Raw genomic sequence first — 27458 nt, forward strand, 5'->3', positions numbered from 1 at the left:
ACAAAATAGATAAAATAGATTTACATTTTTTTTTAGATTATACAGTCTATAGAAAATGCTAGGTATCATGTTTAAAAATGTTGGGAAAATTTAAAGTATCTACGGTTATTCTTTATTGAATTTGAATAATAAAAGAAGATCAATTTTGTCTAAAATATATTTTGCATAAAAATTCCATAATTGTTTTCTGGTTATTTTTAAAAGTAACTACTATGCATTTTTTACGTTTACTACCAAGGTACCTACAAACTTTACATGTCTACCAAAAATCATATTGAAGTTGAAAACCGTAGTATTTTCCTAGTTTAAAAGTTTCTTCAAACACAAAAAATATTAAAACTAAAAAATACACACACCATTGTAAAATCAAACATTCAACTCACTGTTCGGTTTCTAAAATAGTTAAGGGTCAACCAGTAGAAATTTTTCAGTGAACTTCACTAATTAGGGATCCATGAACTAACATAATTGCTGTTCAGTAAATGTTATGCAAAAAATTGTTTATACTATACAAGTTGAATTTTGAATAGTTTTTACATTATATGCATTATTGCATTTTTCAAAGAGAAAGTGTAATATGCACATAAATATTATTATTTTTACAAGAAAACTGCACAGAATATTTTATACAATTTTGTGTAAATTTAATTGCTATTTTATGTTTTTTTAAATATTAAATAAAAAAATTAATTAAAAATTAATAGTCAAACTATGAATTGTATTAGTTTATTATTGACGAACAATGTTTTGTTACTTGTAACATTGACCGAGTGTGTATTGTTATTCTTCCTTCCAATGATACGTATACATTGCTCAAAATGTTGGCCTTGTTTTTGAATAAAATGATCACCCATGTTTGTAAATAAATTAATATACTTAAAATGTTATTCAATGTATATATAAAAAATTGAGTTCATCACTTTCAAATACACGTCATAATTGTGTAATGTTAGGAATTGATATATTTGAAAATTACCAATAATAATAATAACATTGTCCGTTCTTACTTCACACGAAAAAATGAATAAAGAAATTAGTTATATTTTTAATACTCAGTGTGCAGACCTGACCTTATGATTTTTTTTTTTTAATGAACTCAGATACTTTTTGTAGGCTTTTACAATTATTAATGTAAATTACACATCTCAGTGAGATGGAATCTCATATTATTTTAGTTTGAAGTTTATAAAAATATATTGTAAAAAAAATGACTTGTTTCTTTTACGGAGAAAAAATTTATAGTGTGCAAAAAAATAAACAGTACACGAGCTTTTATTTTTTTTAGCATTCAAACATGGCAACTAGTAAAAAAGTTTTGAATGTTAAGTGCCTATATATATTTTAATTTTTTAAACAATGCTTTTCATTTTATAGAATAATATATAATAAAAACATTTTTTAACATAAAGCCATCAATTATGACGACCAGACACTTGTTAGCTATCATATGTAATACAATTAAGAATAAAACCTTGAAAGGCTATATTATTATTCGTTGAAGGTAAGCTTAGCCAGTTGGCTTCATCTATTTCATTATCTTTTCTTAGGTACATACAATATATTAACTGCTATTATGAAGAATTGTAATTACTATCATTTAAATAATCTTCAAAAAATAATAAAAAATCAGAGCTGTTTTGAACTACACTTCCTGTGTGGAGGACCGAAGATGTAATTATCTCGAATTTCAGGAAGGCAATAATAAGTGAAATTGCTTTTCTATTTTAATCAATAATAAGCAATTATTACATAACAAAAATATGACCAAATTAGAGACGTGAAATATAACACTGTTTCGTCACTTTAAATCTTGCTGTGTGATCACGTGACTAAGCTTTTGGTGCCTTTTTTATTTATTATTTATTTATTGAAAAGCTTATAAATACGCATAAAAGATTTTTAACATTCAATGTTTGATTTTACAAATTGTACATGTTTGCCTGTATACTTAGGGCAAACCTACGTGATACAATATTGTGAAATACAAAGCTGCAAAAATAGACTTATAAGTATTAAAGCTGAAAATGAGAAATGGGTACAAACTGGTGTATGGAGGATTTAACTTGATTTCCTAGAGAAATCATAATACATTATAATAGAGTATATTATAATCATAATTAATTGATTTGTTGCATTCACAGCATTAGACGCATTCGTTTTGATGTTATTACTGTTTATGCTAGTAAATACTTACCGACTTGCTGATAAAAGATATACAATAATGTATTTTTGTTTAGAAATATGACAACATCTTGGTCTTATATTTGCCAATACTGTTCAGTGTACCTAAATAGTATAATACTGTGATAATAATAAATATTTTTGATTATGAACATAACATTGTTATTTTATTGTCGATGTTTACTTAAAACTAATAATTTCATTGATATATTTTGTAAACCACATAAACTATTTTATCACAAAATATTGAATAAAATATGTTTTTTTCTGTTATATCTCACTAATGCCTTGCCATCAATCATAAATCTAACCAAACATCGTAACAATGCTTTCAACATAATATTCCGTTACATGAATAGTATCTAGATAATAAAAAACTTCTGTAAGTATCTTTATATCATTCAGATGAGTTATAAATCAGAAAGCTGATAGAACTCCATGGCATGAACATATATACTAAGATGGGTAATCCAGATAAATTAATTTACTTTACCTACCTTCTGAGTATCTATACAATATACATTTGATTAGTTTAGTATTGCTCATAGTTTTCATGTGCTTGATTTATCATTAAATAAAATATCAAACAGTTCTTGTAGCCACTTCCTGAAAATAAACGTGAGTATTGTTTTTATTTTTGTCAAAGCTGTGAATAATAAAATACTCGCAGGTACCTATATATCATAATATTATGTAGTGGATTTCCATTGTTCGATGATATGCATTGTTATTTCTTTGGTTGCATTTTATTAGAAATTTTCCGGAGGAAATAATAATTTTCTTGTTCATTAGTATTCAACTTAATAATACTTAAATTACCCACTTAAACGTGTCGTTCATCGTTATTTGTGTGTCGACTCCGCGTACAGGTGATGATTGGATAAGAAGAGGTAAATGGAAAAGAGTTGTAATTAATCTACAATAAATTAACTTATTGATTAAGATTGTTTATCAAATTGTTCGAAACCATTAAAATTGTATGCTGTTTATTCAAAAAGTATTAGAATATTTTAATAAATTAAATTATCCAGTAATTAAGTGTATAAAGCATATGTGGTTGCTCATACATTTTCTAAGTCCAAATTATTTTTTCAGAAAGTCTACTGGCGCGAAGTAATGAAACTGACAGTTCACGTCTGAATAAAGTCTATTTGATAGGACTATTCTCTACTTTTCCTATTCTAACAATAAAAAGGCGCTGTTCTCATAACGATCGTATACGGTAGCCGGGACGCCTAGCAGATGTGAAACATTGAAATTATTTTGAATAGAAAATATGCAAGAAAATTAAGAGAATGGTTTATTCAAAGAAATAAACATGGCATAATCAAAAACAAAATATTCAGTTTTAAGAAAAATTATTTTTTTATTTTAAAAGCCCATTATTTAGATGTCTTGAGCGTGGTGAGGCCAACCACCGGTCTCACCCACCGCATTCGATGTTGCACATCAAAAATCCAATTTTCATCTTCATATGTATTGAAAAAATATTGAATGCAAATATTTTTATCTTAACCATTTGTATTATGCATATTGTTTTTTGATTTGTTATGACTTCTATCATGGTACTATTTGAACCACCTATTTTAGAAACGACGTAAGTCACAAAATATCACAAACTGAGATATTGAGTGGAGTGTGTTATCAAATGAGAGACGGATCATGGCGTGTGTACATTTGCAAAAAAAATTAATTCATTTTACCTCTGTAAATTATCACTATAAGAGAGAAATAACCATGTATCACTGTTAGTGTAAAAACAGTTTTTCCTTGTTTTCTCAAAATTATCCTTTATGGACTTGCGACTCAAATAGGTGATTCATTTATAACATATATGTATTTGTTGATTGTGATAAACCTATGTTAAACAATCAGGACAATGTCAAAATTGAATTTATATTATTTAGGTAGAACGTTTTAAATTATAATTTATTAAAAATATCCTATTATTATTCAAATTTATGTCTAAATTTGTTATTTTGTCAAAACGAATAAAGAAAATGTGTTTATCGGTTTACTGATTTTTAAATCGCATTCTATAAAGCCATAAATGAATAAATTTTTGTTGTTATTATTCAAAGATTTTATTATAAATGTTAATATTGAAAAATACTATACATATATACCATACAGCCGTTAAAGTTTATTACATTTTCAATAACACTTTAAAGGTTTTGGGTCAGACCATTGGTTTACAGTGTCGTCACATGGCATTTATGTATGCAGTTTGTATATAATTGAATGTATATTAATTTTATATTTGCCAAAAACTGTCTCGTAAACATTTGTAATGTCTTATATATATTATGCATTACACATTTAATCATTATCATAAATTAAAATCATGAAACTGTTCATAGTTAATATCACTCCACTATACAGGGTGTGAAACAAAAACTTGACAAATAAAAATAAAAATCGACGCTGGTTAAACCTTAAACATACGAAAAAAAATATAAAAATTATATGGATAGTTAAAAATTAAATAAATATACTTATATCTGAACATTTCCTTAATTAAAAAATTTCCTTTAATTTCATTAAATATTTTGAATAAAGCTATGAGATTTTAAATTGATTTACTCCCAAATAAAATTGATATTTTAAAAATTTAGAAATAAAAAGCTATTTTACTTGAAATGTTTACCGTCAACATTTTCCCACAGATTAGATTTATTAATTGGCTGTTTAGAATTTTCCTCAAAAAATATTTAATCAATCAATTATAAAAAAAAAAATAATAATACGATTGTATACCTACCATACCTGTAAATCTTAGTGTTTGTATAAATTATATAAATACAATATTTTTTTGAAATGTTGATTCAAATAGAAGTTAGGTATTTAATTTGTCAGGTAATTTTGTAACACTCTATAGTTAGGAATGCATAGTTGAAATGAATATTAAACATTGTGCCCCACAGCCTAGTTTACTTACTGTGAGTAAAGCTCATAAATTGTACAACTTTTAAAATATATTTTTTTTTGTGCTTACTGATAAATGGTTTAACTAAATAAATAAAAACCTTTACTCGATGAGTGCTATCAAATTATTTTGTGAGTATTACATATGTAAGTTTTTTTATTATTTTACTCAACCACAAATGTGATGAAGTTTTTTTCACGTGGACAATTTTTGAGATACTGAAAAACTTCTTAGAATATATGCTTAAACCTATATTCTGGTTTGTATTTTACAAGGTACATAATTTAACATTGCTTAACTACCTAAATATTCTTTTAGAATCGATTAATCGTTATTCTTTGTATTCTAAGATTTAAAGTAAAAAAAACATTACTCACCTTTTTCGGTTCTGGACACTGGTCTGGTTTAGTTTGCCTTGATCGTGACATAGTCCCATTGGAATTAAAATGTAGGAACCCAACTCACTGGGACTTTTAGACAATTCAGAGGTAAACTGTCTTTTAAATTCTAAAAACAATAATAAACGTTACCTTAGACTGTAAACATAAATTAACCCTTTTTTTGTTACATCCTATGCGAATATTTAAAAATCTAATGATTATCTTATTGTTTTGCTTTCGGACTAACCTCGATTCAAATATTATTAAATAAATTATGCGATGCATGCCTCTGCACAAATTACATTATATTTTCTTTTGACATAATTTGTGTAGATACATACATTTGTATCGGTAAAATAAAGTACAAGAAAAAAAATGTAATCATGGAAAGCTGGGCAACGGCAGGTAGAGCTTATAAGGGTGGTTTTAGATGTATATTATTTCTAGATTTATGAGAATAGAATTTAAAGTTGGTTTGATTTTCTATATGTGATGCTATCTCGGGTATGATAATAACATGTAACGTAACTGAATTTAGAACAAATTCAAAATTTTAAACTTTTGTCTTTCCCGCAAAATGCACAACAGTAATATGCTTCCCCCTTGTCTCTCTACCGACGATCTAGAGCTTATTGTTATTATATGGCATATGCGAACATAGTATCATGTATTGAACAATTCCCCGGTATAACCAACAGTGGACTACCATCGTCCATCGTCTTAGCTCCTCCTCCCCCCTCCCTTACGGCCTGGACGACAACAACATCCTCGGTGCAAGACTGCTGACCAACATATTATATTGTCGCACCATCACCTCAGCAGAAAAAGAACCACGTGACCAAACCGTATTTTGTTTTATATTATGATTTTGTATACCTACAGTAAATTCCCCCCCCCCGCGATGAGGAGCTTAAACAAACAAGTGTCTGAAGTCTCAAGTCCAGTATCATAACGTCTCAAGTTATCCGTCTGTGTCCCCCCCCCCTGGATGCTATTTTTGCTATGCAAGCCTTTTTTCTTTTTAATTTTACTTAGGAACAAGTTTTATTGTAGTCTCCTCTTTCTCTTTTTGGCGTAAGGACTGAACAGCTTCATAATTAGTATTATATTACTCATAAAAAGCAAAAAGAAGACGTGCCGGGTAGCCAGCTGGAGCCGTGGCAAAAAGTAAAGGCACCCCCCAACTGTTTGTATTATTGTTAAAAATTATCACTATGTTATTTTGAACATGTCAGTGACAAATAAATACTCATATGTATTACTTAACAATCCGTATATGGTATTTTACCATTCCTTAAATATATACTCATATATCTTACATGTTTGACATGTGGCATCATTAACATTATCAGTTATCACCATTAACATGACGTGACACATGAACTGTTGTTTTAATTGTTATCTTCAACATTTTATTCTATTCTATTATATTGTAGGATAGGTATTGTAATTTGAATATTCAATTTATTTGTGAACCAAAAAATTATTTATAATCATTATTTTACGTTATACAAAATATATTAACGCGATTACCCTGAAATTCATTCTATTTTTATTAAATATTCTAAACTCATAAGTGTCACCCATGCTCTTTTCCCCGTATTATTATTATTTTACTTGTGAATGTAACAAAGCCTATGAATTTTACTGACGTGTCCTTAGGGACATCCCACGGTATAATTCATATAACAGTAGATTAGTTTTCCACTTTACTAGTGGATTAAGCCCCTAAAAAAGCTCAAACGTTGTAAATACAATAAACTGGAATAACTTGGTAAATTTGATAAAAAAACTCACAAAAAACATACTCCTTCGTTCACTAAAAAGTGGTAGTGTGAGCCGGCGTGCAAGACGTGTTCGTTGATGTTTAAATGATATGAGACACTGTGTTGCTGCTGTTTTTTTTATTAGCTCTTATAAATGCTTTCAGAAACAGAATCGCCTCTACTTTTGACGTGTATCGATTTTACGGAACGTTTAGCCCAAATTATGGTCCGTATATAAGCGTGTGTATTTTCGGAAATGCGTTTGGGAACGTAGAATGTTTGTAGTATTTGGTAGGAACTATTCGGACAAATTTTATACGGCCGGTAGACAAGAAAAAAAAATTATAACCGATAATATTATACGGTCTAGACTTCTAGAGTTGTAATTTATCATTTTTTTTTTTTTTTATTTGAGATAATAAAGGCTTCAACAACAGGTTATTAGCTTATTAGCTTATGCTTACAACAAGAGTGAACAAAGATAAAATAATATATACAGATATTTACAGTTTATAGTTTATAGTTTACAGTTTACAGTTTATGATCAAGATGGATGTAATGAAAAAATTTGTGAATTGCTTCGGTGTTTTCTTCCCTGAAGGCGAGTCGGAGGAATTATGGGTTCTTGAAGATTTTCCGAGCTTGAGAATATTTTGGGCATCTTATCACAATGTATTCGATCGATAGAATCACGTTACATGCAGTACATATTGGGGCAGGTTCCTTGGTGATGAGGAATGAGTGGGTAAGGTGTGTGTGGCCTATTCTGGCTCGGGTAATGATGACTTCGTCTCTTCTTTTTAGGCTGACGGGAAAATTTCATTTTTTGATGTGGGGCTTGATGATTCTTAATTTATTTGACAGGGGAACGTTGGACCAGTTTTTTTGCCATGTCTCTAATATTTTGAGGTTAATGATGTTAAGTGACTCAGAGGATGTGGTTAGGTTTAGTTTTGGAGTATTCTGGTTAAGTGAAGCTTCGTTTGCAAGTTTGTCTGCTGTTTCGTTGCCAGAAATGCCGACGTGGGATGGGACCCACATGAAAGTGAATTTTTTATTTGATGTTGATATCAGTTCCTGGATGTGCTGGACAAGTTCATATTTTGTAGAATAGGGATTTAAGATTGATTCTAAAGCACTTAAAGAGTCACTGATGATAACGAAAGAGTCCGGAATGGAGGAGGAGGCGATTTTCAGAGCTTCGAGAATAACATAGGTTTCCGCTGTGTAGAATCTATACTGTAGATGCTGGTGCTGGGTGGGAGAGCAAATTTGTAATGCTCATATCCTAGAACTGCCGAAAAGCCCACACTGTTGGGATTTTTAGAGGCGTTGGTGTATATAGGTGTACTACTGGAGTATTGTTGGGATATTATTTCTGAGAAGAGATTACGGATGATAGTGCTGTCGGTGGAATGTTTACAATGATTGGTAAGTTGTGTATTTATATGAGGAAACCACATCCATGGTGGTAATGAGAGTTGTATTTTGTTCATCGATTGTGTTTGGAGGCCAATATTTGTACTGACCTTTGTGAAATGTTCAAAAATTGTAATCCTGTTATTGGTAGGACTAGTAGCAAGGGAATTGTGGAGAATCTTGTTGGATATATGATTAGACAAGTTCTTAATTCTTAATATGTATTTGAGTATAAGGCTATGGCGTCTTAGTTCAAGAGGGAGTTCACCAGCGTTGCATAAGATGCTATCTACCGGGCTGGTTCTAAAAGCTCTAGTAGCCAAACGTATACTTTGGTTATGTATAGGAGTAATGGTGTTGAATACATTATTTTTTGCGGAATCGTAAATTATAGCGCCATAATCGATTATCGATAGAATGAGAGATTTGTAGATTCTGAGATGGCTTTTTGTCTCTATCATTTTTGTTCCTTGGTTTTTACCGACCCAATTTTGATGGCCCGTGAACAATTTCCAGATTTATAATCTGGCGTTTCGAAAATATTAATTGGCGACTCCTGGCTTAACTTATAGGCAATATAGCAAAACGTTTTAAGACTAGTGCAAATTATTCGACCCTATGTATTTTGTGTTCGACTATATCCAATAACCCAAATCACCTGGTGAATTCAATAAAATACAAAATACAATCGTTCGCTCAGTAACAAAGTAGCGCTAGAAGATGTGTTGATGATTAAACGATGAGACACTGTGTTACTGTTTTTTTTTATTACCTCTTATAAATGCTTTTAGAAACAGTAGGTATTGTCTCTACTTTTGATGTGTATCGATTTTACGGAAGGTTTAGTCCAAATGATAGTTCGTATATTAGCGTGTGTATTTTCGGAAATGCGTTTGGGAACGTAGAATGTTTATATAGTGTTTATAGTTGAAAATTGGTGCGACGGTGCGTTATTACTTCGTTGTAAATGTTTGCGGAATGCTTATAATTGTTATATGTTATTCCATGTATGTTTGTATCGAAGTTAATCATACTCTTGTTTATTTCCCCGTTCATGAAAACGTATCAAAGTATCGTATAATGATATAAAATAATTGCGTGAATTATTTTATATCGCTAATTCCGCGAAAGTTTAATTTTTCAGCGTGTTCTTACGGTACATTACAATTTACATAAAAACGTTTTAAATGTAATACATTCAACATTTTAGAAAATATGTTAAAGGTGTACACTATTGAATAGTTTTCTAGCGGTTTTATTATAGGTAATAATTTGTGAAATAACAATTCCTGTTAGATACGTATATTATGTTATAATAACGTGTGTTGTAATAAACGTGTACACGTGCAATATACATTTGGTGAGACTTTTTTATCCGTACAAATCGTACAATGTTTTGAATTTAAACTTATTGGTTTAATTAATTTTTAATGACGATTTGGTGTTATGTTATTTTTTAAATGAATAAGTGAAAGTTGGATTATCACATACTATGCTCAATATTATTCGTGAGAAGAAATAGGAAAAATTCATATAATATTTTTAAAAAAAAACATTTTTATGAATTGATACATATTATTTTGTTCATCTATGATAAGATCAATTTTAAATTCCAGGTTTGATAAATTTAATACAAGTTCTTTAAGTTTATGTTAGTTTTATAACACAATTAGTTTTACAATATTATACTGAATTGCATTAACAATATGGTTATGACTTATGAGTTAGTATACTTATAAAAATATATTGAAATTATGTTTCGTTGTAAATTTAAAATATATTACCAGTGTGAATTAAATTTCTTAACGAGTTTGATGTATGGTATTATGAAATTGTGTAACATTTTATAGTAATAACTAATAAGGATGAACGTAATAAGTTAAGGAAACATGTCTGTTCTTTTTTTTTATTAATCTTATACTGCCATAGTTATATTGTGTACCTATATGTTGTCTAGTAGGTTAAGAAGTCGTTTATTGTTTTTTTACTTTCCCAAAAATGTATCTTTTTTTATTTGTTGTTTACTTATTTTTTTATGGAGAGGTTCCTTGATCCATTTAATGAATTTGATAGACTTTGTTTACTCTAAAAAATATCAAGGTATTCTATTCATGTATATTGTGTATATATTTTTTTGCCGTGAAAAGTGTCCAATTATTTTATTGACGAGAAAGATGGAAATATATTATTTTTTATTTTTATTTTGCACGTCTGTTGAATTTCTATACGAATATAAATAATTATACAATATGTAACCATTAAAATATTAATAACTTTTTTATTCAAAATATAATGATTTAAGGATAATTGTATTTCCAAATCGTGTTATGGGCCGGATTCTATACACCATATTAAAGGTTTCCGAAACTTTTCTTTGTAATTTATTATTTTAATTCATTTTCATTTTTTTTTTTTTAATGGCCAAAAAAAATTATATAATTGAATTGGAATTTTTATTAAACCGAATTGTTGTAACTATAAAGCACGTTTTTATTTTATGTATTTTCTTTGTTAACGGACCGATTTTATTCGTCTTATTATCACAGGTGTGCATCATCGTAATGAATTCAACAAAACGAGAGGTATTAAATCAAATCCATTTAGCACTTTTTTTTATAATTTCAACTCGAGTTTACAAGGGAAATTAAAAAAAAAAAAATCATATTTTACAATGATTACGTATAACAGATCATAGTTGTGTAGGTACATAATAACATTTAATTGTATCTACGTGATACTCGTCATGCATTGTCTACATATGCATTTACATGAAATCATTGAAAACGGGAAACAATATACCTATGACGTAATTTTGTTAAATTAATTATTTGTATTTCACCACTTTACATTGTGGTACAGCGATAATACAATAATCACACGTAGACAATCCGGAACAAATGGTACGAGACTTTGTTCACAAGCACCACATTTTCATTTCTTACAGCACATTACACTGCAGAACGTAGTACAACATACACTTTGCGTTCTTTGTTTTCCACTGGAATATTATACAAATACAGTTTCTCTGCTAAGGAAAAGTAACTAAAAAAAAAAATGTTTAAAAATAATTATATATGACATCTGTAAATAAACCAATCCGAATCCAAATCTTTTGTCGGAATACTACCGCTGAAATCGTATAATGTGTAAGTAATAAACACAATTGTCTTTCTTTGGAAATGGCGTAAGTAACAAAAAAAAAATGACTAGTACTAAGTGAGAACACCATTTTTTACATTTACTAATCATAAACGCCGTGCAATATATGTATTATATGTATATAATATATGTACGTAGTTATTAAATTTAGTTAAAACTATAAAAACTAAACATGTTTATTTGAATTTTAGTTAAAAGCTAATTTATAGATACAGCGTTTTCACTTAACATTTCCATGTCCCAACCAAGTAAATTTTCCTATGTAAATAGGTAAATAAATAGAAGTAGGTTATACTGAAAAGTAATAACATACAAGTAACTTTTTTATTTTATAAGTAAATAATAGTTTTTAATTAACATTTCATTGCATTCCTTGTCAAAAGGTTAATAATATGTTTTACTAATTTAAATATAATTACAAAATATAATAAAGGTATATTTAAATGAAAAATACAAACATGCATAGTAATTTTCTCAAAGCTAATTTATTGGTTTATACTTCAAATTTACTCTTAGATGAAATTATAATAAGTACCTAGGTGAAATAGTGTAGGTGAAAAAACATTGTAATTTGTAAAAAAAATATGGTATTTCGACACCAAAATTCACATGCACACGCAGTTGCCCCTGTGCAAAGTGCATCAAAGAAAAAAATGTAAGTTTATGTATTTATTATGTTATAAAAATATTCTTCTATAATAAATTAAGTATTAATGAATGAGTAACTGGCCATCAACAAATTGCAATGTTACTTTTTTTTTTTGATTATTCTGGCAACCTTTTAACTGGAAGAAAAAGATCACACTCAGCTGATGTGTCCCAATAAAGCTGAGTTTACTCTATGAAATATGGCCCCTAGAAATGCTATGATAATGACTTTACATGGAATATTATAGTTATCATGGCCGCAATGTCTCTCCCTATTTATAGTGCTCAATAATACGTCACTTAAACATTCTGTGATAATATGTTAGATAAGGCGAGAAAACCATAGACTTTTTACTACTAGACCAGCTATGAGTGTTGGGAAAAAAGTAACAACGCAGAGGGCGCTTTTTTATTACTCGATGACTCCGGTAGTAGGGTAAGATATATAGAGATGATTGTATTTTTTTGTCAAGACAGCCTACATCATATAATGTTGCACCACTCGTAATGCTGTGGTTATAAACAGTTATTTTTCCAGTAGTATAAAGTCTATTGATAAAACAATACTTATACGTAGATATAGACCAATAATAAGTCATCAAACAAAATAATATATGTAATGCAATCGAAATAGGTAGGTAGGTGCCGAACATAATATAACGCGAGGCTGCGAATTCGTCAATTTAAAATCGTTTTTTGTTTATTTTCGTTTTACCCGTTTTGCTGGTCAACTACGCGCCATTAACGCAGAGCGGTTATATGTATCGATTGAGTTTGTATACATTCGCCAAAACGCTCCCCGGGGTTAGATTCATTTAAGATAACCCCTATATGTATTCGGTTTAGGGGAGATAAATGATATCGTGTCCTTGGAAAAAGTTTTATCACCCTGCAAAATATATTGTTCGAAAAATATTTCCAATTATTATACAATTTAATTATTGTCATTTTCCGATTATTATATTTTTTTATTATGATAATCATGACGATATCATATTATAACATCCGAACGACCGGTAAATTATGTAAGGCCGTTATGTAGTTATAATGTTTCCGATAAACGTCAGATAATATACACAAGTCTTTTAAGGTCCTCGCGTTTTATGCGAAACGTTATTGGAAATGTATCCATTATGTCTGTTCAAACTTTGTTGCAACAACTCAATGTTATAATGTATTTTATTGTTAACGAATAATTGAAAAAAAAACTTTTATAACTATTATAAGTAGATAAGTGTGCATAAAAATTTGCCTAGATTATAGTAATTGCTATTTTAAGCTCTGAAAAACTATTCACATTTGTGAAAATTAATTAAAATAGGAATGTACAATTGTTTACTCTAACACTATTTACACATACTTTTGCAAAAAAGCATAATATTATATACATATATAAATATTTGTTTTATAAATAATCTGAAATGATTATTATAGGTTTTATGAAAGTATGAAACTTAAAAATGATAGTGAATAATAACATTGTTCAACATAATGGAAAATATAATAAATATAATGGTTTTTTGAATAACACCAAAAATAAGGTACCTTCGGGATAGTCAATATCCTTATAATTGCATCGTCAATATTTCCCGACTAACGAAGTAGAATTTTTCTCCTTTGAACACAACAGCAGTTATTAAAAGTCCCAAAGACTTCAAACTATAAATATTTACATTAAATGTACACACTTAACGCTTTATGAAAATATGTATAAGCTTTATAGAATGGACTGATTATAATATTCAACAATATGTCATCCTAAATTCTAGATTTTCACTTAAAAAATGAATACATTGGGTTAATTAAATTAATCTACTATTTACCGCCAACCAATCAATACTCCATGATGTCTAGTTATTGATAACATATTGTGAACCCAAGTGTAGACCTAATTTAGTCAATAGTTAAGAAAAAATAGCGTCATGTTTTCAAAATACAGTATTAACTATAGGCTATAGCATAGGTGATATCTATACAAAGTGATTATTTTATCACGAAAAATTCATTATTTCAAAAAAATATTAATGTTTATGAAAAAAGTTTTTACCTAGGTGGTTTCTAGTAGTTAAAAAACCACATTTAAAATATTTTTTTATGATAATTATATTTTAAGCATTTTTGGTCTTTTAAATGACAACATGCAGTTTTTATTAAATATTCCAAAGCAGAATAATTTAATATTGATATGAGTAGTTTAAGGGTTACTAGTATTGTAAGTATTGATGGGCGGAGTAGTGGACAAACATTTTGCGTGGTAACCGCGTACCACTACACACCGATCATCTAAGCTCTAAATACGTATAACTCATGAACTTACCTTTGAAATAATGAGTGTTTTATGGTTAAATAATCACAATGTATTGCGTGTAGTAGAAAAATAATGAAGGACTCGATACCGTCAGTTATAGCTTACACATCCTGTTGAAATTAATTTACACAACAGTATAATACCTATAGCTGCTAAAATTATTCCTAGCTTCCTAACAGCTGGCTGAATATTTTACTGATGATATTATAAAATATTTTTGTTTTTCAGATCGCGACCATTGGTACGAAGAGGCACGATCCGCGTTGAAAAAACGGTTGGCCAGCTTCGAGGGTAAAATGGGAAGAGCGAAAAACGTGGTTTTTTTGGTCGGCGATGGAATGGGCGCGTCCACGTTGACCGCATCGAGGATATTCAAAGGTCAGAGGCGGGGTAACCAAGGCGAAGAGGAGCAATTGATTTGGGATACGTTTCCCGCTGTGGCAATGGCAAAGGTAGGATGTTGGTCACATTATTCTAATGATCTGATCAAAGTGTTTCGTTGCTAAGGACTGGTCGTGAGGTTTTGAAAAAAAAAATATATAACCCCCCCAAACATTAGTTTTGTACCTATAAACATATAACTACTCTTATCGATCTACGTGGTAGATGATGTACATTATGCATTTTACAGAATGCAATATGATGGTTTAACCTACATACTTAATTACTGAATATTTAAATCCTCCAAATTATGGATCGACATTTTCAATGGTATCCTCAATCATTTTCATGTACAAAAATATTTATCAATTAATAGATGGATAGGTGTATACGAAAACATTTATTAACTATCAATATAGACATATTATATATAACAATATTATAATTTTCGTGTAAATACGTTTAAGATAATAATATGTAAAATTACAATTTTAGTTTTATTTAGTTTCGTTGCTAGGTTTTTTTTGGTTTTGACGATTTGTAAAGATAAATATATAATACCACCCCCTCCCTCGGAACATTAGTGTGTAATACACACAACTCTTGTTATCGTCTATCAATCCTCGTGGTAAATAATAATTTATATTATGTGGTTTACAAAATGAAGTATGGTTGTATGTGGCTGAGTATATAATATATAACTACCAAATTAAAATCCTCCAAATTTTTGATCGATACTTTCAATGGTTTACTCAATAATTTTCATATAAAAAAACATTTATCAATTAATAAATAGGTAGGTAATATCTCTATAGAACAGTTTTCCTATTGTACCGTCGAATTAATACTTAACATTGAATTATTATTGAAATTGTAATTTACTTATTCAAATGTGGGTTAGGCAATTAAGTTATAATGATTTTTGTCATTAAATTTATTTTCAATTGCAGTTTTAAGATTAATTTTTAAAAAGGGTTAACTAAATATTATTTGGTTTTAATTATCAAAATAAATTAAAATTTTTCATATAAAAATAAACTTTATTCAAATGGAACTATAATTTCATGGTGAAATAGAACACTTGGGTCATTGCTCATTAGTTCTGCTCCTGTATTTGATACTATACGGTATAAATAGGCACAAGGGTTAACATTACAATTAATGGAAAAATAGTTGAGTCTAATCTGCATCAACTGCAGGGATAAAACGCGATTAATGAGAAAGGAGATCACCAGATGGTTGTAAGTTGTACATTTAATTAATTTATGTACATAATTGACAAATTCGACAGCTATTTGATGATTGATCAATAAAATAGAATATTTATATAACCTTAAGTTTAAGTGTAGAAGATTAACAAGCATTAACTGAAAGATAAGGCAGACTTTTTATCATGAAAATTTAATTATATGCTTAATACTGTTATTGTTTTAATACAAATAACTTCATTTTTCGCATTGTTGATAAAACAAAAATTATAATAATTTTAATAGGGATAAGTGTTTTGTTTAAAATAAAAACAATCAAATTTTGATTAAATTGATAAAATTGATACCATATAATATTTTATAATTTTTACTGCAATTGATCTGCTATGACGTAAATTTTTTTATTTATGTCGTACCTATATGTCGTATTGCCGTTGTTGTCTTTGTGGACAACTTGAACCTAATAATTGAATGTACAATACACTTACAAAAACTAATTAAAACCTTGTTTGGTTACAACTACGTAACGATGATTTTAAAAATAAAAATGATAAAATTTACCGATTAGTCGTTATGAAGTTCTTTAGAGAAACTAATCAAAATTAAAACAATATAATTTAATATTATGTAAATACCTATGTAATTCCTTAAGACAATATGAAGTTTATTTAAAAGTAATATTATATAAAAAATATAATAAGTTATAGATTAGTTAATTGAATAAAGACTTTTTCCATTAATTTATAACAAATGAAAATAATCTGAAGAAGGTTTTTGAATAAATCGATTTACAAAATTAACTAGAATTATATTCAATTATTTTTATTTAATGTTTTCACTAAAGAAATTATTTGAAACAAAGTGCCTTTACATTCTAATTTTAATCATTTAAAAATATATATACTATTAATATATGATAAAAAAATAAAAAGGTATTTAGTTTTTGAAAATCAGTGATACAATATTACGTATTTACATTTTTTTTCCTATAATGCAAAAGTTTACGCAACCACAGTTGGTATAAACATATGCTATTCAGTTTTTCTTTGGTAAATCCTTTCTCTTGTATTTATTAAAACTTATAGTCATGGTTTAAACTTTTTTTTTCAAATTTTAGTTCTATTATCGGTTTGGTTTGACGCCGCTTATAAACATTTTCGGATTCGTAAAATATTTTAAACAAATAAATTTTAATATTTACAGTGGTTTTAAGCTTATTTCTTTCTGAATATATAATAAATTAAGCAACGGCAAAAATATGTGAACTATTTGAGAATAAAAAAAAAAGTGGAAATTATTTTATTGTGTATTTATGTGCTCGAACAAAATTATGCATTTTTAAACTGAATTAGGCTTTCAATAATTTATTGTATTACATATCAATACCAATATTTATTTAACTTTAGGGTCATAAGAAAAAATTCAATGATATATATCTATAAGGTAAGTACCCGGAACATAGTATGCTTAAAAGATCAAGCATACATGACACACATTTTTATCAACCATGACGTTTCGCAGCAGATCGAAAGGTATTGTTTTCATAAAATAATATAAAATAATGTGAAATAAAAATAAAATAAATTAAATCTGTTTGAAATAACATTATATTATTGCTTTCTAATACAATTGAATATGTTTTGATGTTGGTATTCAGTATTAACGTACAAATGTATTATATTTTTTTCATCAGTAATCAATATGATTCTTCTAGGTATTGTATCTATATAATTTAAATCAATAAAGTTAAACTATTTTAAACTAATGAACTGAAATATAATATACCCAAGTGATTTACTGATATCCTATGTCAATAACGCGATTGTATAACAATAATAAATTATGCTGATACCTACAGAAAAATTTAAATTTCGATATTGATAAAAAAAAATATATAATTTTTAAACATATTTTGTCGATTTCAATGCATATCCCTCTATAAGTTTACATATGATTGAAATGTCGAGACCACCAAAAAAAAGTCGGGTTGGGTATGTCCGATCTCAGTTCTAGCATATTTTAGATTTTATTCGACTGAAATCATCCGAGTACGGCTGGTGTACAAAGAGTTATCTCGTATAAGTTGTTTATTACTTTTGCTCGATGGTAACAATATAAGTGTACCTACGTCTTATATGCCTTTATAATAATCAAAATAATTGTCATTATATTATCATGTGGTGCATTATAACGAGTACCCGACTACCCACTAACCACTACCACGTTACATAACTACACGATAGGCAGTTCTGTTCGGGTCGCCCGTAGGACAGGGGCAGCAGTTGTAGCAAATTGCGCACCGTCTCTCTCCACCGAGTCTTTAATTCGAATATTAATTTCTCACCGCTGCAGGCCTGCAGGACCGCTGGCCACCGCGGATGCAAGAGCACACACTGCCCCAAAATTGTCACGTGCCGGTATTTTAAGCTCACATCAACATTTTGTAAATCAAACAATTACAGAACGTGTACAAGGGGTTATCATGTCTGAGTCGATTATTACTTTTGCTCGATGACAATAATAAATTGAAATCGGCAAAAATACAGATAGACAAAACCAAAATAAATGCCAATAACCAAAGCCGAAATCGAAATGTAATACTTTCGGTTTGTAGCCCCGACAATAAGTGTGTTAATATAAGTCTTTGAAATGATAATAATTATCATTACATTATCTCCATGTACTCGCATCATAACGAGTGCGGTGTTTGTGTGACTAGGCATCCACCCGACTTACACACTGACCACGTTACCCAAAATCACTGACCGATTTGCGGCGTTAGTCTCGTCCGGGTAGCCCTCGTAGGACAAGGAGTCGCAGATGCACACCGTCTCCAGGACTTTGGTACGAATATTAATTTCTCGCGCCACGCGCTGACCCACAGGACCGGTGACCGCCGCCGCCGATACAATCGTCCCGAAATGTTCACGTGCCGCCGCCGTAGATTTTTAAGCACACGCCAACATTTTGTACAATAAACGAGTGTCGCCGGCCGTGGGTCCCCCGGGATTCCCCCACCCACCAATGCCTCAGATCTAACATACGGAGGGACTATGGCGGTGACCGGAATTTATTATCGGCCCGACAACCGACGGTCACGTACGTCGTTCTTGCCGCCGTATTATAGCGCGTAAAAGTATTGTTGTACACACAGCAGCAGCGACGCCGGTCCTATATCGAGTGTACCCACCCACGCCCACCCGGCCACCAATCCACCCACCTACCCACACGCAACCGCGCACGCACGTCGGGTCGACTTTACCGACTACCACGAGCGATTTTAATAATAATAATAATAATAATAATAATAATAATATAATATAATATCTTCACGGCGACGCTGGCCGGCGTGTATATATTGTGCGCCGCGCGACGTGTTCGTGCAGGAATACACACACACACACACACACACACACACACACACACACACACACACACACACACACACACACATATGTATATATATGGCTGAATTTCAACCGACATCCCGTTTCCGATATCACCACCGACACCGTAGTTTTATATATTATTATAATAATACAATATCGTGTGTTATTGCGAAAAATATTATATTGTAGCGTTGTAAGGTGGTCGATATACGCGACTGAGCGTGTCGTATAATAATATTGTAAAGAAACCTGCAGCACGATGTTGGCGACCGCGTCGGTAACAATTTCTAAACGGATAAACGTAATACCTATCATCATTATTATTATGATTTCGGCATGAAATAGGTACTATCAAAAATCAAATTTTAAGTTTTGGAAATAAAAAAGAAAAGAAAAGTAAAATTATTATTACAATTACCGAGGCGTCGTGGATGCCGACGAATCATCCTGCAGTTCAGAACTTTAGTTTTGACCTACCCAATGTTATTATATTTTATAAATAAGCAGGTAAGACGACAGTTTGAATAAAATTATTTAATTATCTACAAGATAAAAAAAAAACCATTTGAACTCGGAAATATTGAGAATGGATTTTTGTGAAATAAATCGATTATTTAATCGCTGTATTAACGATTATGGTACAGATAGACACCTAATACGTTCTGATCAGATTTTTTTAACTACAGGGTAGTTTTGTTTTTTATTTTATTGTTAATGTATGAAGTAAAAAATAATAAAACATTATTTTTGAAAAAATCTTTAAAATCTTTAAACTATATAAACCATACAATTTAACGTTGATTTACATAGTTATGTAATTTTTCTTTCTTATTTAAGTTATTACCTACATTAATTGTATTGTTGATAATATATTATTATATGTTTTGTACATGCATACTACCTACCAAGCTACCATTGTTTTACGGTATAATAATTAACTACACTGTACAGGACTTCTGGTGTATATAACTATAATTAAATATATTGTTTCCGTCTTCTACATGAATATAATTTCTATTATTTGATTTTTTTTTTAATAAAACGTAAGTAGATACATCTGTTTTGTTATTAGTTTTCAAGTTGTTAACACTTGTATAGTTTGAAATATAATTTTTGGTTAAACTGACTTATTGAGATTTTTTATTCAAAATGATTATCTCGCGTATTTCATTGCAGGGGTGTAACTCTAACATCTCTATTTTCCGATTTTATTTTATGGTGATTCTTACGAAAATAACATTTTTAATATTACTGATTACATTATGTAATACTTGAGACATTATATTTTTAGAGTGGTTTTGTTTGTTATGAATTCGATAATTTGAAAAACCTGGCAAATATATTCATTGTTTTGTTTTTAAATACTGATTAATTTATTTTTGTGTATAAATAGCATTCAAAATGTTTAGTGATCAGTGAACATCTTATGTGCATCGTTGATTTCCGGTTGATGTGAAAATATTTTTAACAGTATCGTTATTTTGAGGTTTACTCGCTCTCTCTATTATATACAGTTCAATTTTGTAACACACAAATAACATGTTTATGCATATAAATATATATTATACAATGAAAACTACAAGTTTATTTTCGACTACCAACATTTAATCGGAGATATTAACTATTCAGAGGGTTCAGATTGTAGAAAGTTTGTAGTTGGTTCTAAAGAAAAGTCTGATATTAGGATTTGTTAGTTTGGAGAGGTTTCACTGTACTTAGAGGATGTCAGAGCATCATTCTTTTTCTCCTTCTTCCCACATGGAACATAGCAAAATTATGTTTAGCAGAACCAACCCTGTACTGTTGCCTATTAAAATGAATTCACTTATTACCGAACTTTAAGCTAAACTACATTAGGTAAATGTGTCCTGACGCACGATATTTTAATGTTCATACAATTTATGAGCATTTTTAAATTGTAATAATTTAGACACATATTACTTAAATAAAAAAATCGAATATGATATAGTAATTAACAAAGGGGCACATGTTTATCAAACTAAGTTAAAACCATTAGGTTTTAACTTAGTTTGATAAACAGTCAATTCACTCTAACATTAAAAGTAATAACAGCGTTGGTTTTGCCATACGTAAATTTGCTATGTTAAGCAAAAACAAATACTGTGATTCTCTTGATTTTTATATATTTTTTTTACAATCGGTTATAATCAACGAGGAAACAATAAGCGAAAAAATAATGAAAAATTAAAAATAAAAACAAACAAAATATAAGTTTCGATAAATGCAAAATCCTCCAGGAGAAAATTCAATTGTTTACAAAGAAATCAACAAGTACGTTTTTATCTTTTTTCTATTAATTTCTATTCTAAAAATGTACTCATAACATACTTACGTAACATTTGTTAAAAATATAATTAATTTAAAAATATACAGGAGTCTATTTGCGATAGTTTATAATAATCATTAATTATTTTTTTTTTTTAATATATAAATGTATTTCTATTATATATCAATTGGTGCATACGATGGTAATATTTGAATATTAAACTTTCTTTTAAGTATTTGAATAATAACCGTTTAAAAAAATAGAAGGGATAAAGTGACTGAGGGTTTTATTGGCATATTGAATTGTAAGTTATAATTCACTAGCAGAACCCTAACTTTAATCCTGTCAACAGCGGCCCGTAGTCCTTTATTGTACTCAAAGTGTATTGTTTATTTTCATTTTTATTAAATCCACAGACATAATAATATAGTTGTACAATGAAAAATTTAGTGGTTCTTTTGAACATTGGGATTAAATATTTTACTTAATCAACTCTCAGTCAATTTTACATTTTTTTATATCACTTTGGATCCGGGAACGCACATAAGTTATTCAGTATCTGTGTATGTTTTACATAAGTGTGTTCAAATATTTGTACTGGAAAATACCTTTAATTTCAATCGGGAGGGAAAGGGGTTCTTTTCATAAAACTGCGCAAATTTTAATGAAATATCAAAATCGTAGAACTTGAGAAAAAAAAATACCAGTCTTTTGTTGCCATGCACACAGTTCTTTCAACATTTTAAATGTATCCTCGAAATATTGTGTATTGTATCATCACTGTGTGGAAAAATTCAGAAGAAACTAAACAGAAGACAGAAACCCAAAAAAATAAATACAAATTTAAAATTTTAAAAATGTAAAGAGTTTTACTTTAAAAGTACAGAGCCGCTTGAAAAAAATATTTACGAGCTTATCTGTTTGATGATGATAAATCATTTAGTAATATTCTGTTAATTTGAACGTTTATTGATATCATTAGATATTACAATATTACAACGAGATTCAAGATGAAATATAATACTTGGGGCGCACACTGCTCTTGTGTTATTCAATTTATTACTTCATTAGAAAAAAGAACGATAGGAAAGCCATATAAGACCTAAGACTTGGAGGCTCGTCTGGCATTAATATAATCTAAGCCATACTGGGAGATCATTCATAATTTTATAATTAAATTCTTTAGTTGTAAAATCGGTAGTATTGGGTTTTTGTATATCGTATTTTAGAAAAGATATTATAGCTGCCTCATATTTATAATTGTTAAGTACATACCAAGAACTATTTTGAGTCAACTTACAGTATATGTACACATATTTACATTTTAAAGTGTACATTAAAAATTAGAATAAAATAATATTTCATATAACCTTGAATCACTGACATACTAAATGATTCTACATCGTTAAAGTCCCTCATGAATTAAAATGTATAAGCACTAGGCTCGATCAAAAATCCATTTAACCACTCGTCTTTGTCAACCCTAGATGACTTTGGTATGCTGTTTTTTTTCCTAAGACAGCTGTAAATCCATCTGTCAAAATTTCTTATTTCCAAGACGAAATATATTTACGATAATTAATTAACTACTCTTATATGAAGGTATTTACAACATGGGCTGAAGAGTTATTTTGTTGAATTCCTATAAAGTATAAGAATTCATTAGTCATTACTCTGATTAAAACTTGTTGTAAATAATTTAAATTGTTTTATTGTGCTTAAATTGTCATTCAATTGCGATTTTTAATTTAATTATATTACTTTAACATTAGTGCTCATAAATTAAAGTATCTTGTTAAATAGAAGAGAGTAGTTTTGAAAACTTGTAAGTGATACTGAATAAAGAAGTTATGTATTCAAAATATGTCCATATTAAAATGTATTGTAAATTTAAAAAAAAATTAACTGTGGTTATAGAATATTGTCAACTAAATAAACCAAATAAAACAAATATTAGCTACATGATTTCAAACCTAGTTATAATAGGAACAATAATCTATTTTTATAAGCCCAAATTACTATTAAAAAAATGTACACTCCATTATTTAAGAAATATTTTTAATAGTAAATTAATAAAATCATCAATTCATATCCATTATTAGGACAAGTATTATTATGAATAATAAAGTATGTAGGTATTCGTTCAATTTGCAAAAAAATAAAATTGTGATGTTACCGATTTATTTTATTGTGCTCATAAGTCATTACATTAATTAATATTCTTTATAAAATAAATTACCTGAGCAATTATTCGAAATTCTGCGACCCGACGAAGAAGCAAATAGCATGACTTCGTAGTTTTTCCAAAGCCAAAAAAACTGCTTAAAAACTAAGTTAAAAATTGACTGATCTTAAAATATTTTATTAACAACCATTTCGTCAGTGTAGCGTGATACATATGACGTTTATTCATTCCGTTTTCTATAAAGTAACCATAGAATAAAAAAAAATAATATCATACAACATAATAATTATTACTTTACATACACACATATTTTTTCACTTAAATTAATATTATAAACATAAAAGAGTTTGGGTCGAAATTGACTCTTTTTATGTTACTTTTTTATTGCGTTAAGGCTTTAACATCTAAAGTCATTAGCTTAAAGGTTATTTATTTGGTTTTAAACTGTGGATTAGTGTACGGTCGGTTATAACACGTGGTTAGGTGATGAGGATTTGTCATTATATCTCCGGTGGCCACCCATCGAGCAACTAGTGACACCGGCTGATACTTGACTTCAGAAAATGTTAGTGACTGCGACCAGACCCTGTGCCACACCATGTCACCTTTTATTATTTTCATTACAATAAAAACCTTGTTTTATATTTTAAAATATTTAAAATATCGTTTAAATGTTTTCGTAGAAATTTATTTATTAATTTATTTTTATATTATTCGTATCAATTTATCAATTTAAAATATGCTAAATACTAATGAATTTTAAAATATAAGTCAATTATTTTTATTTTATAATTAATTCCAAATAACATTGTTAACTACTGCGAATTGCAATAACTTGTTTTATAAAATGTAAACATATTTTTTTCTTGAACATTTTTAGCCGTCTGTGTGCATACTTAATCAATTTCCGATAATTTCAATCTATGTAATTTGATATTAATATCATAATTCATAATACATATTTCGAATCTTTATTAAAATACATTTTCAATTTTGAAGTTATTAAGAAATTAAATAATGTCGTAAAGAAATATGTAAACATGCATGTATGTTAGTTTAAAAAATATCTTTTAAGAAAACAATAACATAATTTTTATTTAAACAAAGGACTTCAAAAAATATTAAAATAATGTATGCTCGATATCATATGAATCAAAAAATGTATACCTACAGCAGCATTGCATCAACAAATTTTTTTCTATTTAAAGATAAACTTGAATCTCCCTACACAAACATCATTGTCATTTACTAATATAATTTTAGACATGAACAATTAGAGGACTAATTTTTAAATTTTCAAATATATATATATATTTATTCAAATAATATAATACAAAAATAAAATGTATAATACTGTTAGTGACATTCCTAAATTACCACTTTTTTTTTGTTTCAAGAGATACTGAACTTGATTCATTACTGTTCATTAAATTTAAAAATTATGCCTTAAATCAAGATTTAGAAGGTAAAATATTTTCTTTTAAAAATTATACTATTATATTTGAAGGGTATAAATGTATTAAAATGTAAATGACTATTGTATTAAAATAATGTAAAAATGTAGGTAGATAATAAGACATTAATAACTATAGTTCCTGTTTCTGAGAGAACAGAGTGCATCAAAAATACCTTCCTTTTATGGCTTAACAAAGTCTTAATGTATTTAAGTAAAAGAAAATCTTTAAAGGAAAGTCATAGTTTTGTATTATATATTAATATAGATAGGTACCTAATTATAATAAAACAAAAACTAATTTAACAAAATGGTCACAACTATTTTAGGAGAATTCGAGGGTATACGGTATATTTTAGACAATAAATCCTGATGATTTCTTTATTACCATCATGACGTGGACTGTGGTTTGTCTGCTACGTATCTACTCGTTTTATGTTACAATGTCAATATTTTAGTTTCTCACGAGTTTATGGATAATATTATATAACTGAAACTTTTAGAAAACTTAGTTTTTATTATTTTTTGCGTTAATGCTCTTAAAAATGTAGGCGGGATCATTATGGAATTAAGCATGAGAATTCAATCGTGAGCAATATATTTTTGAGTCTGTTATTGATGATACACTGAAATAATTTTCGATTTTTATAATATTATTTATTTCCGTTATATGCGTATCATATAAATTAAATCATCCGTTATAATCGGCTTTATATAAACTGGTATTTAATAAATCATCAGTTATATGACAATTTTAATTTATAATAATTGACAAATGCTAAAACATTGAAGTTGTTTTTATTCGCTTGTACTTAGAAATATCTTCACAACTATCATACACTCATAAACTTATTGCATTTTTCAGTCTTGAAATATATATCAGTCTAAGTGTAAAGAATTGTACAGCTCATGTTCTAGAAGAACTATTTATATGTTTTTAAATAGTATTTATTTAATCAAGTGTTCGTTAATTAAAAAGTTTGCAACTGACATTTTTCAAGATTTAATTTAATAATAATAGGTAGGTACGTAAGACGTAGCCTAATAGTTTAGTATAACTAGTTTAAGTACAAGAATTTTATGCTGTTCAATAATAATATTATTTTTTTACTATTTCGATTAAAAATGTAATAAAATAATTACTGTCGAATAATAATATAATATATAGGTAAATGTGAAATCTTTCTTTAAATTTAATTTATTACTAACGAAACTAATTATTTATTTTATGAACAAACTGTATTGTTTTATGATTTAGACGAATTCAATAAATGCAATAATAATAGTAATTTTTCAGCTTTGAGCATAATTATTAATTACCACAATTATGATTTTTATTACATTTTGAATATATTTTAAGACACTAAATTATTAGTATTAGAACATTTTTTATCAGAGAAATGTAATTTTGGCACAAATCATATGATCACACACATTTTTCAAATTCTTTTAAGTGTTAAACTTTTTGATTTTGACAGCTTCATACCAATAATATACATTTTATTCAAGGACGTAATATGAAAGAAGTTCGTCACCACGCAAATATTTCACGGAAATTTGTTTCAAGTGTAATAAAATTATTGACGTTTTTAGTTTTATTTTAAACATACTTATAACATCATGATGAAATATAATATATAGGTAATTTAAGCTATTGGTAGAATAAAAATAACAGTCAGTATGTAAACAGTTTATTGATTTTTATACTTTTCAATTACTGAAGTTAAGTTCTTATTATTTATAGAATGTAGGTAGTTAGTTAAATTTA

The 27458-nt window shown here is 28.4% G+C and overlaps 1 protein-coding gene across 2 annotated transcripts in view; it reads left to right on the top strand.

The window, feature by feature from the left end:
* LOC111027938 (alkaline phosphatase-like) overlaps positions 1 to 27458 on the top strand; it is a 248615-nt gene that overhangs the window by 34413 nt on the left and 186744 nt on the right. For both annotated transcript variants that reach the window (XM_022306441.1, XM_022306442.1), the window contains exon 3: positions 15016 to 15239. In XM_022306441.1, the coding sequence (XP_022162133.1) occupies positions 15016 to 15239 (224 nt within the window). The remainder of the gene's footprint in view (positions 1 to 15015; positions 15240 to 27458) is intronic.

The sequence above is a fragment of the Myzus persicae genome, unplaced genomic scaffold (assembly GCF_001856785.1).
Source record: "Myzus persicae strain clone G006 unplaced genomic scaffold, MPER_G0061.0, whole genome shotgun sequence".
Classification (NCBI taxonomy): Eukaryota; Metazoa; Arthropoda; class Insecta; order Hemiptera; family Aphididae; genus Myzus; species Myzus persicae.